General features: G+C 37.4%; 1 protein-coding gene across 5 annotated transcripts in view; it reads right to left on the bottom strand.

Moving 5' to 3' along the window:
- CNTN1 (contactin 1) overlaps positions 1-19,693 on the bottom strand; it is a 388,261-nt gene that overhangs the window by 121,838 nt on the left and 246,730 nt on the right. For all 5 annotated transcript variants that reach the window (XR_008373377.1, XM_053556863.1, XM_053556866.1 and 2 more), the window contains exons 7-14: positions 19,240-19,446; positions 15,927-16,026; positions 15,599-15,780; positions 12,372-12,496; positions 11,592-11,709; positions 8,492-8,642; positions 4,477-4,604; positions 3,962-4,137 (exon numbers count right to left, since the gene is read on the bottom strand). Coding sequence is in view for 4 of the 5 variants with exons in the window: in XM_053556863.1 (XP_053412838.1) it covers positions 3,962-4,137; positions 4,477-4,604; positions 8,492-8,642; positions 11,592-11,709; positions 12,372-12,496; positions 15,599-15,780; positions 15,927-16,026; positions 19,240-19,446 (1,187 nt within the window). In the remaining variant the exon portion in view is untranslated. The remainder of the gene's footprint in view (positions 1-3,961; positions 4,138-4,476; positions 4,605-8,491; positions 8,643-11,591; positions 11,710-12,371; positions 12,497-15,598; positions 15,781-15,926; positions 16,027-19,239; positions 19,447-19,693) is intronic.

Consider the following 19,693-nt stretch of genomic DNA (forward strand, 5'->3'; position numbering starts at 1 on the left):
CCAGAATCAGGAAGTTTGAAAAACTCATGCAGTTAACTCAGATAATGCCTCTCACAAGGAGAATATCATCAAACAGTTGAAAAAAATAACTAAGTTGGTGTGAAAAATTAAGTGGGATCATTTAATGTAATGATAATGTTATTTTTACTTTTTGGGTGCTCACCATAAGTTCTTTAAAAAATGTACATACACTCTTAAAAATGTACAGTTACTATAATTTTTGGTAATTTTATGTCTCAAATTGGAAGAAGTATAAAGAAGGCATTTTTAAAGCACCCGTATAGCCCAATTTATTTATTTATTTTTTTTAAGTCTCACCGTACCGCCCTCGGGTAGAGTGCCATGACCTCACACAGCTCACAGCAACCTCTAACTCTTGGGCTTACGCAATTCTCCTGCCTCAGCCTCCCGAGTAGCTGGGACTACAGGCACCCGCCACAACGCCCGGCTATTTTTTTGTTGCAGTTTGGCGGGGGCTGGGTTTGAACCCGCCACCCTCGGCATATGGGGCCGGCGCCCTACTCACTGAACCACAGGCCCCATATTCTTAAAAATAGGCAGCTGTGTTTAATTTTGTAAATGGAACTTCAGGTCCAAATGATCACAAGCTAAGAAATTTGAAATCTTATACAATGCTGCCACCAGGTGGTCAAAAGCAAAATAGCAAGCTGAAATCAAAGCATACTTATTGAATACAATTTATTATTGAAACTAAATTAGAAAGTGAAAACAGTTTCTTGACATAAAATCTTTTTAATTTGATTTTTATTCTTTCTTCGTTAATTAAAAGTTCTGATATTGTTTTGTAGCAATTAAAATTATTAAAATATGATAATAATGATGTCAGTTCTGATAACTGTGATAGCTTCCAAATCATTTACATCTGAATTTTAAATTCACAGGGCATCTCTGACTTATTTTGGATTGGTGTCTGTGTTTGTCGTATTCAGTGTTTTGTTACTTTGGTGGCTATCACTGTGCCTGCTTGTGGCATGTGCACAGTATATAGCATCAATGAAGATGCTAGTCAACTGTTGAAATATTGCCGCAATTAAATACCAAAACTTATTTAGGAAGCCAGCACTGAAATTTTTGCCTGTGTCAGTTCAAACAGCAAACAAATGCAGTTTCCCATGTTCCTTCACGTTTGCTGTCCCCAATACCTGCTGTACCCATTGTTTTCATTCACTAAGCTTTAGGTGGAAAAAGTCAGTCCTTCTGAGACTGATCTAGAGCCTGGAAGCAATGACTAGCCATTAGGACGATCTTCTAAGGTGGATCGAACATCTGTTGTGTTTCTACTTAAAGTTTGCATGGTATATTTAGCGGTGAAGTCTGGCTTTAACGTTTGTCTTAAAAGAGAAGGCAGGCACCAGAGAAAGCTTTATTGGCCTTTGGTAAGTTCACAAAAACAGGATTCAGTTTACTAATTTATTTTAAAACAATTATTCTTATCTGGAGTTTTCTAATTTAGAAAATTGAGTCCACCTGTTCATCTACCATATGTTAACAATGTAAATTTGACATTTTATTCAATTAAGTTGCACATTTAGCCAGTTCAATAGGTTTCCTGCCCCAGGTAGATTATATTTGATGTAATGAGTTGAGTCTTGAGACTGGGCCCATAGTCAGGACTCTGCTCTGGATTAGCAGAGGTAGCAGGCTGAACCTCTGTGGTTATCATCTGCAAATGGAGACACTGCACTAGGTGATTACAAGCTCTTTTACACTTTTATGGTCTAGTTTCTTATTTTTTCCTAATTAGGATTCCAGTGATTTTTTTTTTTTTTTTTTTTTGCAGTTTTTGGCTGGGGCTGGGTTTGAACCTGCCACCTCTGGTAAATGGGGCCGGTGCCCTACTCCTTGAGCCACAGGCACCGCCCTCCAGTGATTTCTTTATTTTCCTCCCTTTCTAAGTCACTCAGCTGGTTCGTTCGTTCGTTCCTTCCTTCCTTCCTTCCTCCCTCCCTTCTCATCTTCTTTTTATTAAATTATTTTTGTTGTTTCAGAAAGTTACTATATGCAATCAGCACAATATAACTATTATCTAAGAGAAGTGGGCTCTAAATATGACATGTCAGCATAATTGGTGCAATTTATTTCACCAAATGTATTTACACAGACTTCACTGCAGCTGCTAAGTAACTATTTGATAAACTACGGTTATCAGATTTCCAGGTTGTACTTTTAAAATTATTCCATTTATAACACCAAAGTTCTTTCAATGTCAAAAGTCTATTTTATTAAAAAAAAAAAAAAGTGAGATCTCTGTTTAGCTTACTTTTTTCCTTTACCTTGAAGGCCATTTACGTTTCTTGCGATACAAAACATAATTTGAAGAATGTGGGGGCATGTTTCGATTTAACACCATATGAGAAAGAAGGTGCATGCTATAATGTTGAAATACAAAATTTATAGTTGTCAACCAATTCTTAGCTGTTATTTGTTTTAAATGTTTTGGTTCAGAAACCAAAAGATGATTTGTAAGTGTATTGTAGATTTATAGTTATAGCTCTACCAGGTAAATTAAAAATATGCAGTTATAGATATATCAGTTATATTAAGAAGAACCTGAATTCAGTTAACATGACGAGGCCTTGGCATCGATACTGCTCAGTAGTTGCTTGCATGCATCTAATACAAATGTAAAACAATAATCCGTCTAGTCAAAATCAGTCCTATTCAACTGACAGCTTGCTTTAGTTTATTTTTAAAATTTTAAGATTTTAGTTAAAGGGGTACAAGGGTTTTTGTACATGGATACCTTTAGCTTTTTAAGGTGGGAAGTTTTATAAGTGTTAAAAAGGAGCTGGAGAAACTGAAAGAATAATATTATAATGTGTATATATCAATCTTCAGATTTTATAAAAGTAAAACATTTTTAATATCTCACTGAGTTCATTCAAGCTTCTGTTTCTATATTAATAATTGACTTCTACATTTCAAGTTTTTTTAATTAAGCACATGTTCTAAATGGGTCTTTTGTCTTCTAAATGGATGCCTTTCTAGACAAGAGGCTGGCCGGGGCCAGCGATCTGTTTGCCATTTAAATCCACCGTACCCCAGACGGCCTGGCAAGACACCAGGGATGGACCCCCGCAAGTCGTTATTCCGGCATGACTTCCCCATATTTTCCTTCTATTGTATTTATTTCCATACCTTGACTCTCTGTATCGCTATTTTTAATTATAGGATTTATTGCACGTATACTTTCCAGCTCTTAACATTAGCCATTTAACCCTCTCTAAAACACAGTTCTCCAAATTGTCCAATATACATACACCTGTATTCTGTCTATTTCTTATCCTCCATGCATAAGATAACTGCTTAAAATAATTATTAAAACAAAGTTATAATATTTGAAGGTAAAACTTTTACCATCATTGAAGTCAAAAGTGAAGGCTCTAGATACAGCGGTTCTCAACTTGTGGGTCACAACCCGTTTGGGGGTCGAACAACCCTTTCACAGGGGTCACCTAAGACCATCCTGCATATCAGATATTTACATTATGATTCATAACAGTAGCAAAATTACAGTTATGAAGTAGCAACGAAAATAATTTTATGGTTGGGGGTCACCACAACATGAGCAACTGTATTAAAGGGTCGCAGCATTAGGAAGGTTGCGAGCTACTGCTCTAGAATCTAGAGCACATATATACTGAGGTATAGTACACATGTAGGTGACCATTGTTTAATCATTAAGACAGGAAATGTTGTACTAAAACCCAATGTATATTTATTGATTAATATCTCTACCAAAATCCTTTAGGGTAGCCATTTTAGAAAGGTTCAAGAATACTCCAGATAATATAAAAAGACTCATGGAAAGCTTTCTTGCCTGTTTTCTGGTCTCATGAAAAAATGAAATCATATAAAATATGATCATAGTGATAGGCGTTTCAATGAAGATACATGGAACTCACTGGGGTGTTAATAAGACGACACGTAAAACGCGTACCATGAAATTCCTCTGGTAGTGAATGTTCTCTCTGGTAAAATCGATCACATAGCCGTTGAAGGACCAGACGAAGGTGAGGTCCAAGGCCGGGTCAAAGGAGGCCGCGCACTGCAGGGTGGCATTTTCTCCCACAGTGATGTCAGCATTAATGGGGGCCAGGATAATGCGCGTGGGATCTGTACATTTTAAAATAAAAGAGCAAAAATAAATACATACATAAATAAAATAAAAGGGTAAAGCAATAGTCAAGAAAACATAACACACAATGTTATCCATGTTACAAGAATAAAGGCCAATGCATTTTGAATTTCCAAAGGAGTAAGATGATATTTTCACATTCAAATCCCAGGAACAATTTCATCAAGCAAGAGACTTGCCCAGAATGCTTTGAAGTGGGAACTGACCCATACGTGGACTTTTTAGAGGCATAAGGCTGAATCACATGTTTTTTTCATACATTAGAAATTAAACACCCTACAGAACTTCAAATAAAAATAAATCCAATGGTTTCTGACCTGTGATAACAAGAGTTCCGGTGTTATTAGCCTTCCCTCTATTGTTCTCTGCGAAGCACGTATAGATACCTCCATCGTTCCTTGTAATGTTATTGATCTCCAAGCTACCATCTTCCCAAATGAGTATCCTATTGAAATAAAAAAGTAAATAATTCACTAAAAACTTATTTAATAAAATACATTATTGTTATATGTCTTAAAAGTTAAAAAACTGATGATCTTTTGGATATTACATTTTATGCAAATCATATGGCAACAGAATTTCAGGCCCAGTCATAGGCCTGAACAAATGAGCCCAAGTCTTCCAGAAATGTTACCTTAGGACTGAGATACCACAGTTAGAACACACTGTCATTTTCAGTGCTATAGAGAAATATAAACATTTTATTTTTAGAAACTTTTTAAAAAGATATTTAAAACCTCTCTTAGTAACAGTTTCTATAACAAATGAATATTGAGAAAATTCTTCTTTCAAGAGAACCTAAATCTTGCATACTGCACCTATTTCCCTGCCTGTCTGCCTTTTCCCAGGAGTAGAGATCAAAACCTCACTAAGTTTTTGCACAGAGTAACTCGCGCCTAGATTCAACATTGGATTGCCTGCCCCTGGATATTTACTTTCTTTAAATGTACTATTTTCAAAACTTTAAACTGTCTTTGAAGATTTGTACACACCTACAAATGTATATTTCATTTTCAAGGTAGAATCTAATAAAAAGGAAAATACGGAGTTTCATCTTTAAAAAAAAGAAAAATACTATTTATCTACTTTATTAATACAAATCTCCATAGAAGAAAATACCAGAAGTTCCGCTAATAATACATCCCAGAATTTCCTTTCCCTTCTTTTTCCAGTACCCCCTTAAAAGCTCATTTCAGACTACTTTTGCTCTTGAAGAAGAAATGCATTGTCAAAATAATATAACCCTGAAAGGCCAGTCTCAGCCAACGGTGGAGCATGGAGGCCATTTAAAGCACAGTAATTTCCTCCGATGAGCATTTTTGACTGGAGGACACGCCTGTGGCCTTATTTACTCTCTTAAACCTGCTCTACACTCCAAGTCATTTCTTTTTTTCCTTTCCTCCCTCTCTCCTTCATCTGAGATCAGACCTACATCTCAGCCAAATAGCTCTCCCTGCCCCACCATGATTGCTCTCTATTGCCCCTCCCATGCACTGCTGTTAATACATTTCTCATGTGGCTAATCCTGTCCTGGCAACTACGTCTTACCACAGTGCCAGTATGAATGTGCCATACTTTTTCTCACTAAGCTCCAGTGTAAGACCTTAGCCAAATGTCCACTCCCCTCCCATTTAAGTATTTTGCAAGCAAAGCAATGAAAATTATAGTCAAGTGGCAATAGGAAAACGATGATGATAATTCTTTCTAGAATCTGCAATAATATTATTAGTTTACTTACGTTAGCTCTCCATTGATTTGTATCATTTTTAAAGGGTACATGTGCTTCCTGGGTCTTTCATTCATTTACACTCTCAGGCACCTCTTCTTGGACACTAAAATAACCTTTTAGTAAGAATACTGAAGGAGCTTGATCTCTTGATCTCTTTTTCTGTAGTAAATGCTCCTTGTTCTTAAATCACAATGAAGATTAAACCCTCAAGATCTTATCCCTATTTCCAGATAATATGAGTCAACAAACAATCCAGAAACAATCTTGTCTTTAACAAACTGGTAACTTGTTGCCAAAATTACCCTAGGATAACTTCCAGGGTTGAAAAGAATCACGGTAATCCAAAGTTGATAGTGCATGGAATATACATGGACAACTAAATTAATTCTTTTAGCTACCTTCTGTTGGAGAAAGGGTATCATTTGAGTCCAAAATAAAATCATTAAACTGACATCTTAATTACAAGTTACCAAGATGAACAGCTCCTCCTTACTCACTGCAAATATAAGCCATTCTAAGGTCACTAACCAGGCACAGAAAAACTTTGTTAGGTGTTTTTTGTAATTATAGTCATCAAAATGAGATTATATTTATGCTGAAAGACCATTATTTATTTGCTCCCTGAATATTATTTTTCAAAAAAAACCAAACATTTGTTTAACTTTTACACATACTATCTTACAACTTTCACACGTATATGTATGTGAATGCTACATAAAGTGGTATTTAAAGGTAGATACTAACATGTTAAAGTAATGAGCACAAGTTGCATTAGTGGACCCTCTCATCAAGGAAGCAATGCCATTTCATTTCAAAGGCATTAAAATATTATTTGAACACATTAATATTCAGGAAAAACAAGTCCATGAAATATGATAGTGGAAAATCTTTGGTAGGAGAAGCCCATGACATTGATCTTAATCTGACTCAGGGAAAATTCTGTGATTAAAAAGAGAGAGCTAAGGGGTCAGAGCATGGGAGGGCCAGGCTGTAGGCTGTGAGGGAGGGAGCCGCTGTACATGGGGCTGCCCTTGGACCACAGATGCTGCCTTGCTCCTTGTCTAAGAGACAAATTGAACAAACTGACTCTTCCAGTACCATTTTAACAATGTCCTAAGAATTCTAAGGTCCAACATACTGACTTTAAAAGTTGATGTGTTTGGGGAAGCCCCATGCTCTGCCTGCCCCTCCCCCCCACACACACACACACAGCCGGATTTGTGCACCTCCTAACAACAGCACCTCGTCACTGGCGTGTCCTCCTCCCATGTCCACATGACCCCATTCAAGATTCGGTCGGGAATTATCCATGTATTTTTTTCAGAAGTTTCCCTTTAACTTTGCCAGGCTTTAGATACGTCAATGTCGGGATGAAAATATTCATCTAATTTCTCTTATTGGATTACTGTGAAGACCTGTTTTCCACAGTTTTGCTAAAATATTCTTTCAAAAGGCGAACGTTAGCTTAATCCTCCCTTGTTGAAGACACTAGATAGATTTCTATTACTCTGAACCTCTTAGACAGAAAACCTTGTCACTTATGATCTGGCTTTCCATGTCTCATCTCTTAAAAGTCTTTTTCATTTCCTTTTAAAGACAAATCACGCTAATTTTAGTCCTTGCAATTTCTGACCCATCCGTACTTCTTGCCCCGGGCCTGTGTACACAGTCCTCCCTGCCACCCCACCCCCATACCCTTTCCTATTTCCTGCCCTGCCTGTCTCTTCCCCATATTTTAGTACTCAATATAACTTCTGGGAAACTTAGAAAAACTATTCAGTTTTGCTTTTATAAAAGTAATTTATGCAAGCTGAACACAGTTTTTTATTTTGTCCCAAAGCCATCAAAACATTAGTAGATATCCACTTATTAGGAAGAACATTAACAGAAAGGTATCTGGTTCATTGAAAGATGAAAAGAGAAGATTTGTACTTTGAAGTCACCTTTTTATCTTCTTACCAAATAAGTGACATGTGAATGGCTATAGACGCCCTTTTTAGGGGAACAGAAATTAGAAAGATCCTATTTTATTCTCCATTGCTTATTAATTGTATGGCCTTGGGAAGCTTATTAAAAAAAAAAAACAACTCTGATTCTCAATTTTCTAAATTCCACATAAATTACAGAATCCTAAAAATTGGACCCTGTCTCTAGTATCTACCAGCAGGGATGAGCACTATTTCTGTTCACTTTAGAATTATACAGGCTGACCCAAATGTTGTCCCTAAAGTTGCCATACACAGCAAAAACGGGAAATTATGGCTAAATGTACCTTTACTTACAAAATACTCATTACCAAATCTTACAAAGAGGTGGCCAAGATGTACAGAATATTTTCTAAGTATGTTGTAGAAGTTTTTAATGCATATTTTGTAAATATAGGTCAAAGGTACATCTAGCTACAATCACCCATTTTGTGTCTGTATAGTGATTTCAGGGGCAACGTTTCAGAGTATCTCCTGTAGAAAAGTGTTGGAAAAGTTTTATACCAAAACGGTAAATTGTAAATGTAAACGTTTACATTTTTAATATAAAAATATATTCTATAAAATGAACTTTCACAAATAGTTAATTGCAAGTGGATTTGTGGCTCCTGGACTGACCTACTGCTGTTGACCAGCCATTCCGTCCCTTTACTCCAGGAGAATTTAGGTTTCGGGGCTGCCTTAGGTTTGCACTCAATAATCACCCGTCCTCCTTTGGCAGCCAGGATCTTTTTCTTCATAGGATTCATTTCAAAAGTTGGAGCCAAAGCTAAAAGGAAAGCAAATGATTATTTTTCTATTTTCATCAATAAAGCCTAAACACAAAGCCTTCTGCGTTACGGCACGTCATGATCCCTTTTCATTAGTAGTAAATAGTAAAGACAAAGCCCTGTCCATTCACAGTCACCAGGATATGGAATCAATCCAGTGCCCGTCAGCCCATGAATGGATTAACAAACCGTGGTGTAGGTATACGTGGAATACTATGCAGCTATAAAAAGATGGACACTTTACATCTTTTGTAATAACCTGGATGGAGTCGGAGAACATTCTCTTAGTAAAGTATCACAAGAATGGAAAAGTAAGTATCCAATGGATGAAATACTAAATGAAGCCAGTAGGTAAACAAATCCATGCCCACACCAAAGAAAAACTCAATTAATTCAAGTTGGGGAAGATAGGAAAAGGGAGGGAAGGGACGGGAGGGGGGCTGACGGTCAGTGTGCTCTCCACTAACAGGCAGGATGCGGGGTACCAGGCTCACCTTCTGGGGGAGGGGCACGACTCTAACAGGGACTTTACCTAACAAACACAAACAATGTAACCCGATCATTTGTAACCTCATTTTAACCTGCAATTTAAAAGAAGACTAAGCTCAGTATAATCAGCTGTGACCAATTGACATTCCATACTCAAAACTTTATTTTCTTGACTTGTACATATCATAAAATTCTCCTAATTCAAAGGTACAGTTCTTAATGATAACTGGATTAATTATTATAAACTTTAATTACCATAAAACATTGCATACAAATTTACCTTAAAAGTAACACCTGATTTAATTGTTTGGACTCAGTTGCAAAAGGGAAGTGAAGCAAAAGGCTGGAGAGGTCTAGGAAGCCCTGTGCACACGGACCTATGGCCACAGTAGACCATCCCAACCATACTTTGGATGAACTCTCCCCAGCTTACGAATGAGAAGATTAAAATCTGCTAAAATTATATAACTCCATGAAGGTGCACAGACAGTAACAGGTGGGATTCACATTTGAATGGACGTCGTTCTCTTTTCAAAGCGTGTTCTTTTCATTAAACAATATAATCCCTCCTTCATATACATTTACTGAGCACCAGCTGTATGCAGACTCTCTGAGGAATGCCAAAATAAACAGAGAGCGCTGATCCCTGCCCCGGACCTACTGATCTCAGGAGGACCCAATTACTAAGTTCGCTTATCACTAAAATAATAGTGATAGTTAAGACTGTGGCTGAGTTGAAGATTGTAGGCTTGAATATATAAAGATCTTTCCATCTGAGCTGAGGAGCTGTCATACTTCTGCATTGCAAGAAGACAACTTTTAATAGAAACTAGAAAGTTTGCATTTGGGAAGGAATTCAAACTCATTTAATTTCTTCTCTCATAGTCAAAATGAATTTATATCCCTTTGTATCAAAGATACCTGAGCCTGCAATGCCTGCTTGATAGTCAACATAATTAGAGTACATTTATGTATTACCAAAGAATTTAGATTTTAAGGGGGAGAAGAAATGGAGTGTGAGCCTCACCATTACAATTCTGGCAGAAAATGTTAAAGTGAAGATGCTTTTAACTCTTTCTGGATGATAGCTTTGTTTAACACTTTCTTAGGATTCTCTCACTTCCTATTATAGTCTTTTAGTGTCACTTAATATGTAGTGATAGCAATGTTTTAAAGAGTTTTCTTTTGGTGAAATAAGAATAAAACTGAGTCAGTGCTTTATCTTTTCAGTATGCACTTCTAGAAGAGAAAGCTGACTCCCTGGATTCATTATTTATAATACAACTACAGCTGAAAGGAATATGTACATGTGTACACACATACAGCTATAGTCCAGAAAGTGGAAGGGAAGCGGAGTGTGAGAGGAGAGGAAGGAGAAGGCGGGAGGAGAGAGGGTGTTTGGGGGGACCTCACCTAATGTGCATGATGCAGTGGTACATTCCAAAACTATTAAGAAAAGAGTAGAATTGTGACGGATGTATTAATTAGTTCAATGTGTGCATTTCACATTGTATATCAAATCAGTACACTGAACCCCATATATGCATCAATGTACACAGTTATAATTTAATAAAAAAATAATAAATAAAAAATCATATCCTACACAATTAAAAATAACACACACACATGAGAAGGAATAGCTGGTTGATACTAAGTATCAGGGAAAATGAAAAGGAATGAATCAATATCAGACAAAAAGATGACGGGATTGTTTCAGTTTGGGGTAGGAGACAAGACATTTCCTCCTCTGGATAGAGTTCTGAAAAGACAAATGTAATGAAGATAAACCTTTGCACGAGGGGTGGGAGTTTAAAATACTTTAGGCCAAAGGGTTTCAGTTTTCACAGAGAGTGAGAGAACAATATGAAAGCAGGAGTCAGGGTGGAATCAGGGACTTGAGGAACGTCTCAAAGGTCTGGGAGAGCAAGTGTAAGGGAGACGCTGGGGCTGAGAATGTCCCCACAGTGCTAAGACTCATCTGAAGCTGATCACATGCGGTGTTTCAGCATCAGTCCTCACTATTGTGAGATTGTGTAGACGTATTTAACTCCCATGACATATGAGACGGTAAGACTAGCCAACATTAGCAAGTGTAAGTTTTGCCTTGTCATTTTAAAAAATGTTAAAAAACATTTTATTCTATGTTGACTCAAATTTATTATAGAGTTCATCCTTTTATAAAATAAAAGGATGCAATTTCATGAAATAAACATTTATATGTAAATGGGATTATCAACCAACATAAGGGAATTTTAAAGAGTCATTTTTTCTCTACATAAATGTTCTTCGATGGCAAGGAAAAACAATACTATTCCATTTCAAACGGCATATTAAAAGTTTTTAACTTTGTCAATTGAAGAAAGTAAAGTGACATGACGTGATCCTTGAATACTCTATCATCTTTTTTAATATATTACATTCTGGATGAATGTTTAACAGAAATTAGAAATGATACTGACCCAAGATCTTCAGCTCAGCATTTGCATAAATGGCTCCATGTGTGTTTTCTGCTATGCACTGATACATCCCAGCGTTGTCAAAAGTCACATCATACAGTCTCAACTCCCCTTTATGATACTGAGAAGAATAAAAGGGAGACATATATTCTCAATAAACATGAATGGAAAGGCTATCACTCGGGTTCAGCTTGTTTTCTGTTTTAGATACACTGTGGTCCTCTGTCCCCACTATTACCTACGATGAGTCACATGGGATTCTAGGGCCTAGGGAAGTAAAACCCACTTACCATGCCTAGGGGGCTTGTTCTATCATTCTACAGAGCTGGGAGTCCACCTTTCCTCTCCTGGGCCACCTGGGAGGCCACAGTGGGAAGGAGAGAAGGTCCCCCTGAGGCTACTTGTCCCCAGGGCTAAACGTCGCACTTACAGCTTCACTCTGACCTCTGTTTCTGAGGGGTTCAGGAAAACAGTGGCAAGAAAAAGAGGCCAAAACCAGGTCGTGGAGACAGATGAGTGCGAAGAAGGAGGAGAAGTGGAACAAAGGAAAAAGAAAAAAAAGGAGAGAAAAGAGAAGGTAGAGTAAGATCACACAGCATTGTTTAAACTGAAAGAAGAGACTTTACATTCACTTTCTCGTTGGCTTCTTGTTAGGAAACTTTCCTATTGCAGGGTCCACGGACACTCACTCTATTAGCTTGCCAGCTAAATTCATCCCAGGACCACCCTGACATGTTGCCTGAACGTGGACGTAGGACCAGCAAGGCACTAGAACATACGTACTGAATATCCATTTTTCAGCCATCGGATTGTAGGGATGGGCTTTCCTGTGGCCACACAAGGCCAGTAGAGATCGCTGCCTATGTCCACCTCTGTGTCATTGATGTGTTCCACCCACTCGGGAAACGCTAGAAAGGAAAAAATATCTATAAATATTAAATGCAAGTCTCAACATCCATCATAATCTCAAGAGTATAAATGTTACATTTAGTTAACCTTACATAGTATTCTGGAGAACACATCAGATATTGTACATATGCTGAAATCAATGTTAGAGTCATATTCACATAGGTTTGTATCCTTTGAAAACCCTATATGTTTATAGCATGAGATAATTATTGGTCAATTCGTAATTATTATTCTATTTGTAAACCATATTTGGTTGAAAAAGTAATTCATGATTTGTACTAAAATAATTGATTTTTCATTCATGCCATATGTAAGCAAATCCCAATGAAAACCAAGCTGGGTTGACGGGGAAGAAGGGGATGGGTAAATTCACAACTATTGGGATAGTGCACACAATCTGGGTGAAGGGCACACTTACAACTTTGACTCAATCTGTAAAAAAAAGCAAGGTATAAATAAAACATGGACTCCCTAATATTCTGAAATTTTAAAAAGGGGGAAAAAAGGAAAAAAAAAAGAAAAATATGCCACATTCAGTAGCTGCCATTGGTGAAATCAATGCTTGAGTAAAACTGATCTCACACGCATTATTTGATGTGATCTACTTGATGGCTAAAGAAAAATCTAGGAAATTGAGAAAATGCTAGAAATTTCTCCAAAGAAAAATACTTCTAGAGAACAAGCAAACAAACAATCTGATAGTCTTTTTGAGTATTTCAGTTACTGAAGTAGTCCGGATAGATGTAGGTAAATAAATTAATGCAAAGTAAGAAGAAGGTAGGACAAGAGATACTGAGAGTGATGTTTTATTTAATTTTCTTTAAAAATGAGAACTTGTAGGGGCGGCGCCGTGGCTCAGTGAGTAGGGCGCCGACACCATATGCCGAGGGTGGCGGGTTCAAACCCGGCCCCGGTCAAAACTGCAACAACAAAAAAATAGCCGGGCGTTGTGGTGGGCGCCTGTAGTCCAGCTACTCGGGAGGCTGAGGCAAGAGAATCGCTCAAGCCCAGGAGTTGGAGGTTGCTGTGAGCTGTGTGAGGCCACGGCACTCTACCGAGGGCCATAAAGTGAGACTCTGTCTCTACAAAAAAAAAAAAAAAAAAAATGAGAACTTGTATTTCTTTTCTGAGAAAGGTAATATACTAACCTGTAGAAAGAACATGTATATAAGTTTAAAAAAATGTTTATAATCTCATCAAACCTATCAACATTATACAGCGTGACATACACACTATATGATATGTAAATATCTCTATACATATTTATATATAATATGTAAATATCTCTACAGATATCTCTATATTATAGCATAATACTCTGATTTAGAATGTTTTTTCACTTACCATTATTTTTTTGTGACATATGGAGGTAATTTAAAAAACTGAATATTGGTGAATATGTTAATGTTAATTGATAAAGGCTTCATTTTGTACAAAATCTTTAGCAGTCCATAATACAGGAATATCAGCACCTTTCCTGCCTTGGCCTCACATTGTTTATACAGACATTACCAACGAGAAGCATAAATAATTGAATGTGCCTCATGCCTTCTACATATAGTTTAATTATACGGTCTTTGGGCATTTTCATCAGACCTAAAGATAAAACTTAGTATGCCTCAATAGTAAAGGGGAAATACTAGTTCCCTTAAAATGCCTCCAATAAAGACCTATATTATCACCTTCATTCCTGTAACACACTGGATGGTAGACAAGTCAGAATTCTACTCTGCTGAGAACCTGTGGTGTAGATTTCTTAATGTATTGAATAAAAACAGATGTATAAGTTCTAGAAACCTGATAGAATGTGGTAGCTTTATTTCAAAAATTTAGGGGATCTTAGTCAGAATTTTCTTCCTCTCAAGAGGCCACTCCGCTTACTTCTCATTGTATCAAGTTAATGTTACTGGAGCCTTAGATATAGAAGTCTGACGTTCAGACGAAATAGTCTGGGTTAGAGCTTTCAGGGTACAGCATACATCTGAAGCCATGATCATGATGGGATTAAAGACCAAACCCTGACCGCTCCAAGACTAGAAAGGCATGGAGTTAGAAGACAAAAGGAGAATTAGAGGGGTGCCCATGAGACTAATAAAGTGTGGGTTCTAGACACCCATTGCAGAAAGTGGATCGTGGAAGGGGGAGGGATCAACCGGGACCTCTATGGCTGTTAGATCAGACAAGATATAACTGAGAATCGACTGTCAGCTTCAGCAACATGGATGACCCCCAAAAGAAAGAGAGAGATGAAACTTAAATTGAAGTGCACTTATGACAGAAGAAAAGTTGGTGATGGTGACAATACATTTAGAGAGCATGGTTGAATGTCTCGAATTTTACTACTAAGGCAAAGGGAGGCAGTAGCCAGAGTTAAAAATCAATCATCTTACAGAAGCCCTAGATGTTTACTCAGTTGTGACCTGCAAGGTTCCTGTTATAGAATGTTACAGAGATGATTTCAGCCTGAAAAGTTTCTGGTGTAACCTGAAAAAATTCTGTCTTCCCAGATATGAATTTAATGTGTGAAAATCAAAACATTGTGCCAAGATAATTTTGTCAAAGAAAAATGACTCTTGATCAGTTGTTTTCACAGTGTGCTTCCAGGACTAACAGTATTGGCATCTCCTTGGAACTTGTCACAAGTACAAATTTATGATCCCCTACCAGAACTTCTGAATCAAAAACTCTGAGGGGGGCCCAGCAATATGTGTCTTAACAAGCCTTCCAGGTTATTGCTATGCACCATTAAAGTTTGCAAAGTACTGGCTTAAAGTAAATCATAAGACATATGTTTTTCTATAAATAAAAAGGCATTGAAAAAGGGGCCTAACAGAGGGAGTGAACAGCTATGTTAATTAGCAAGACCACTACCATAAATTCATCACTCTTAACTGTAATACCAAAGGAATAAGTTCATAACTTCTATAATTCATAGTTGTAACTTAATTAGGCATAAGGTAAATATTTCATTCTTCTGCATGATGCCATATGCATCACTGCTTTTAAAATTATTAATCCTTATATAGTTGCTTTTCAAGTATGGAAATGGCTCCAAATAAGAGATTGATTAAATTTATATAAAATTAAAATAAAATACCAACCTTGAACATAGATTCTTGCCTGATGTCTATCCTTTCCTCTAATGTTCTCAGCCTCACATTCGTATAAGCCTTCATCTTCCAGCTGAATATTGAAGATCTTGAGGACGGCCCCAGAGGTGCTAATCTCAGCAGTGCTTGGCATTGGTTCTAGAACCTTCCGCCATCGGATATCAGGAACAGGACTTTAAACAGAAGATAAAGTGCTAAAGCTCCACACTCTTGAAGGAAAATTATGTTTACAGCTAAATAGTCACAGCATTTATTTTCTAAAATGGTACAAAATTAATGTATTTCTATATATGTTGATGAAAAGTTTAAATATACTCACTTTCCAAGCGCAAAACACTCTAAAGTCACATTTTGACCCATCAATGCATATATGTCCTTGAACTGAACTACGATATCAGCAGGATATGGTTTTGTCGTTCCTAATATTAAGAGAAGCACAGATATCCACGGATTATTAAGCACAACAGTGTTCATTTTAATATCATGGTATCTACAGGATTAAAACTGGTTCCCTATGGAATGCTTTTCTCAGGGTAGAAGCTGGTCATGTCACAGTGTATAGAGTGATTTCCTTATACACAGTGTTTAGACATGTGTACAGTGTAACTTCACCATGCATTTCAATAGTATCAGCTCATGCTGACAGGGTATGGGTAACCAACCTGACTCAATTCACCAAAAAAAAAAAAAATCAAGAAGTCTTTAGAGAGCATCAACTACGTGTAAACATTTTGATTGGCACTGAATGGGGCTCAGGAAGATAGAAAAAGATGAAAGGAGATGAGGGAGAAGGGCACCTGTAGTCCCAGCTACTTGGGAGGCCAAGGCAAGAGAATCTCTTAAGCCCAGAAGTTGGACCTTGCTGTGAGCTGTGATGCCACAGCACTCTACCCAGGGCGACTGCTTGAGGCTCTGTCTCAAATAAAAAAGAAAAGAAAAGAAAAGAAGGGGTCAAAGCAAGAAAAGAAGAAAGAAGCGCCCATGGATTTGAAGGCAAAAAGGAAACAAATTGAAAAGAGGGAAGGAGAGATGGAAAGAAATAAATCATTTATTCAAACAACATTAAGTTCATCAAAATACTTTATTTCATTTATTTAGCATATTAGTCTTGAAAGATGTATAAATTCCTCAGTCCTACAGCAGAAAAAAACAAGCTTAGAAAGGTGAAATGCCTTAAGATCATAACATGAGTGAGTACTTTATACTATATAATGCTAAAAAGACAAATAGATAAACAATAATTTGATACCCAAGCTAAGGCAAAATAAGTAGTCTGAAATGGTAACAGCCAAGGACGACACTTTAAAGTATGGAAGTGTGGTATGAATCCCAGGCAAAGTCGGCATTTGAACTAGACCCATGCAGGTTGAGAAATTAGCACTTTATGACAAAGTTCAGGAGCATGCAAAGAATCAAAAAGATCTAGGAAATCAAATGATATTAAAGTATACATAGTTGAAGGTGAACTTGAACCCGCAATCTAAAAGGACTTAAAACATGGTATTAAATATTTTTAGACTAATTTTCCCAGTGGGCAACTAGCAGTGGGACTTGGTAAGAGATAATACAGATCTTACCTTCGGATTAAGTAGAAGACCTTGTTGGCAATTTTAAAGGATGGAACATGGAGAGGAAAATTATAGATGACAGAGATCTAAAGGTGGCTGTTTCATTAATTCAGTCACAACAGGTGAGAGCTAATGCTAGGATACAGCCACAGTGAAACCAGAAAGGAAACAACAGATTCAGGCTGTATTTCTGAAGAAAAATCAACAGGCCTGCTTCTTGGATCAACATTTCTCAAGGTGTAGATCAAAGACCCAATTCATCAGAATCATCCAGGATGCTTGTTAAACTTGCAGATTCCTGGGGCACATACCAAGGCTGACAAATCAGTATCTCTGGGTCCCCCACGTCCCCTAAAACTTCCTAGGTGGTTATAGACTAATTAAGACCCAATTGATTAGCTGTCCTGAATTTCAGGGAAAGAAAAGAGTTGATGATAAAAAAAAAAAAAAATGCTACCTTGAGTTAATAAAAGTAAAATAGTGTTACTAAATTACCTGAAGAACACCAGACGAGGGGGAGGTCTTGTGGGGAGACAGATAACAGGTGTGTCTGGAACACTTTGAGCTTAACAGCCTTGAGAGCCTTTTGGGGGACAAGTAGGTAGAATTAAGGTCTAAACACACACAAAAAAGTTTTGGATATGTAAATCTGAAGTAATTGTCATGAGGTTACTGTTGAAAATGTATAAGTTGCTGGGAATATCTAGGAAAACACTGGAGATAAATATAAGAAAGAATAGTATCTGGTTAAAACACCATATGGAATTTGTCAGAGAGGCAGGCAGAAGATGAGGAGTCAAGGAAATTAGGTAAAGAAGGGAAAGTTCACGAGAAGAACCTCGTCAACATTCAAACAGAATAAGGCCTGAACAAAATTTTTTTTTCACATTTAACAAGTAGGAGTGTTGCGATTGTTTGGGATTGCTTGTATTGAGTATAAAAGAATATACCAAGGTGGGATAGAATTTGAAGATTCAGAAAAGAAAGAAAATAAGCAAAGTAGCAAAGTGTCCAATTAAATCAAATTGGCTGTGAACCAGACCAACTGGAGGGATGAGCTTAGCAGGAGGAGAACTACTGTATTCCCCACCCCACCCCCACCCTGAGACAATAAATAGAAGTGCTGAAATGCAAGTATATTTCAAGGGGAGAGAAGGAAAGAAAATCAGGGGAATTTTTACATGATGGCACCTTTTCACTTTGTGAAGTAGGAGGTGAGAGTATCTCCTGAGACTGAAGGGAGAAAAGTGAGCCAGAAAGTCAACAATATTCATTGAATACCAACTACATGGATGTTGCCTGCAGAGAGAAGTGAAAATGTAATCTCAGTGGTACCAGGGCATGTTCCCCATTCTCCCATCGTACTTAGGGGCAGAGGCAGGACCAAACCTAAGTCTGTCAATTTGAAGGCGATCTCCCCTCAGAAGCTGGAACTCACACAGCAGTAGGACTGACTGGGATAGAAATAACGGAAAGTAAGCAATATATTGTGATATGCTTCTCGGAAGCAGCAGTGCATTTCAGAAAGGGTAGTCGTCCAGTGGAGCCCGGAGAAGGCCCGCCGTTATATCAGTATCCAGCCAACATGGTGCTATTGTGGCGGCACCCTCTGCTAATTACATAGCTCCTTAAAAATCAAAATCATCAACTTGAATTTTTTTTTCTAATTCTGCCACCACTGTTGTTTGTTTTGATCTAATCACTAAGTCTCTTGGTGAACACACTAAGAGGTCAGACTGGCCCTGAGACAAAAAGCAGGTGCCAGGGGTTCCCATTGTAACCAACATACGAGTCCTTGACCAATGAATCAGACACCTGTGTATTTCCTGGGGTGGAGGCAACTACACTGAACACTCAGCCTTGTTACAGCAATATAATCAGATGAGTGTTTTCAACCTCAAAAGCTCTGGTCCAAGCCTTTGGCCCCCCTCCATGTGCATACCCTCTTTAATGTTCTTCCTAAAAAGCCAACTAGTCTCCCAACTGGAAGTTTCTTCTCATTGTTATAAGCATACCATAAACAGACAACCTTGTGAAAACTGGCATAACAAATAAAATACTTACGCTCAGGCATTGGAATCAGTGGGATAAATTTGCTGAACACACTCTTTGTAATAGAAGGGCTGGAAACAAAGCAGGAATAATTGCCTTTGTCAGAAGACTCAACATTTGCAATGTAGAGATTGCCATTCGTCTGAGACACAAATCTTCGTTTATCCATCGTGATAAACACAGGAAATTCATTTAGAAGCCAGCGGTAGCTAAGATCATCTAGAAGAAAATAATTGCTTACTAAGTATTATTTATCTAGTAACCAGCTATCACATGACCTAATAGAGATTATTGTAGAGAAAATGGTGGAAGAAGTCTAAGACAAAATTAGTGCAAATTTTCTAATAGCTACCATATTTTCCATTAATATATGCATCACACTATGCAATCACAAATTTATCTATATCTATTATATCATGAACTATTAATATTCTTACTTCTATATCCTTGGGGGCTTAAGTGAAAC

The sequence above is a fragment of the Nycticebus coucang genome, chromosome 12 (genome assembly GCF_027406575.1).
Source record: "Nycticebus coucang isolate mNycCou1 chromosome 12, mNycCou1.pri, whole genome shotgun sequence".
In the NCBI taxonomy this organism is placed as follows: Eukaryota; Metazoa; Chordata; class Mammalia; order Primates; family Lorisidae; genus Nycticebus; species Nycticebus coucang.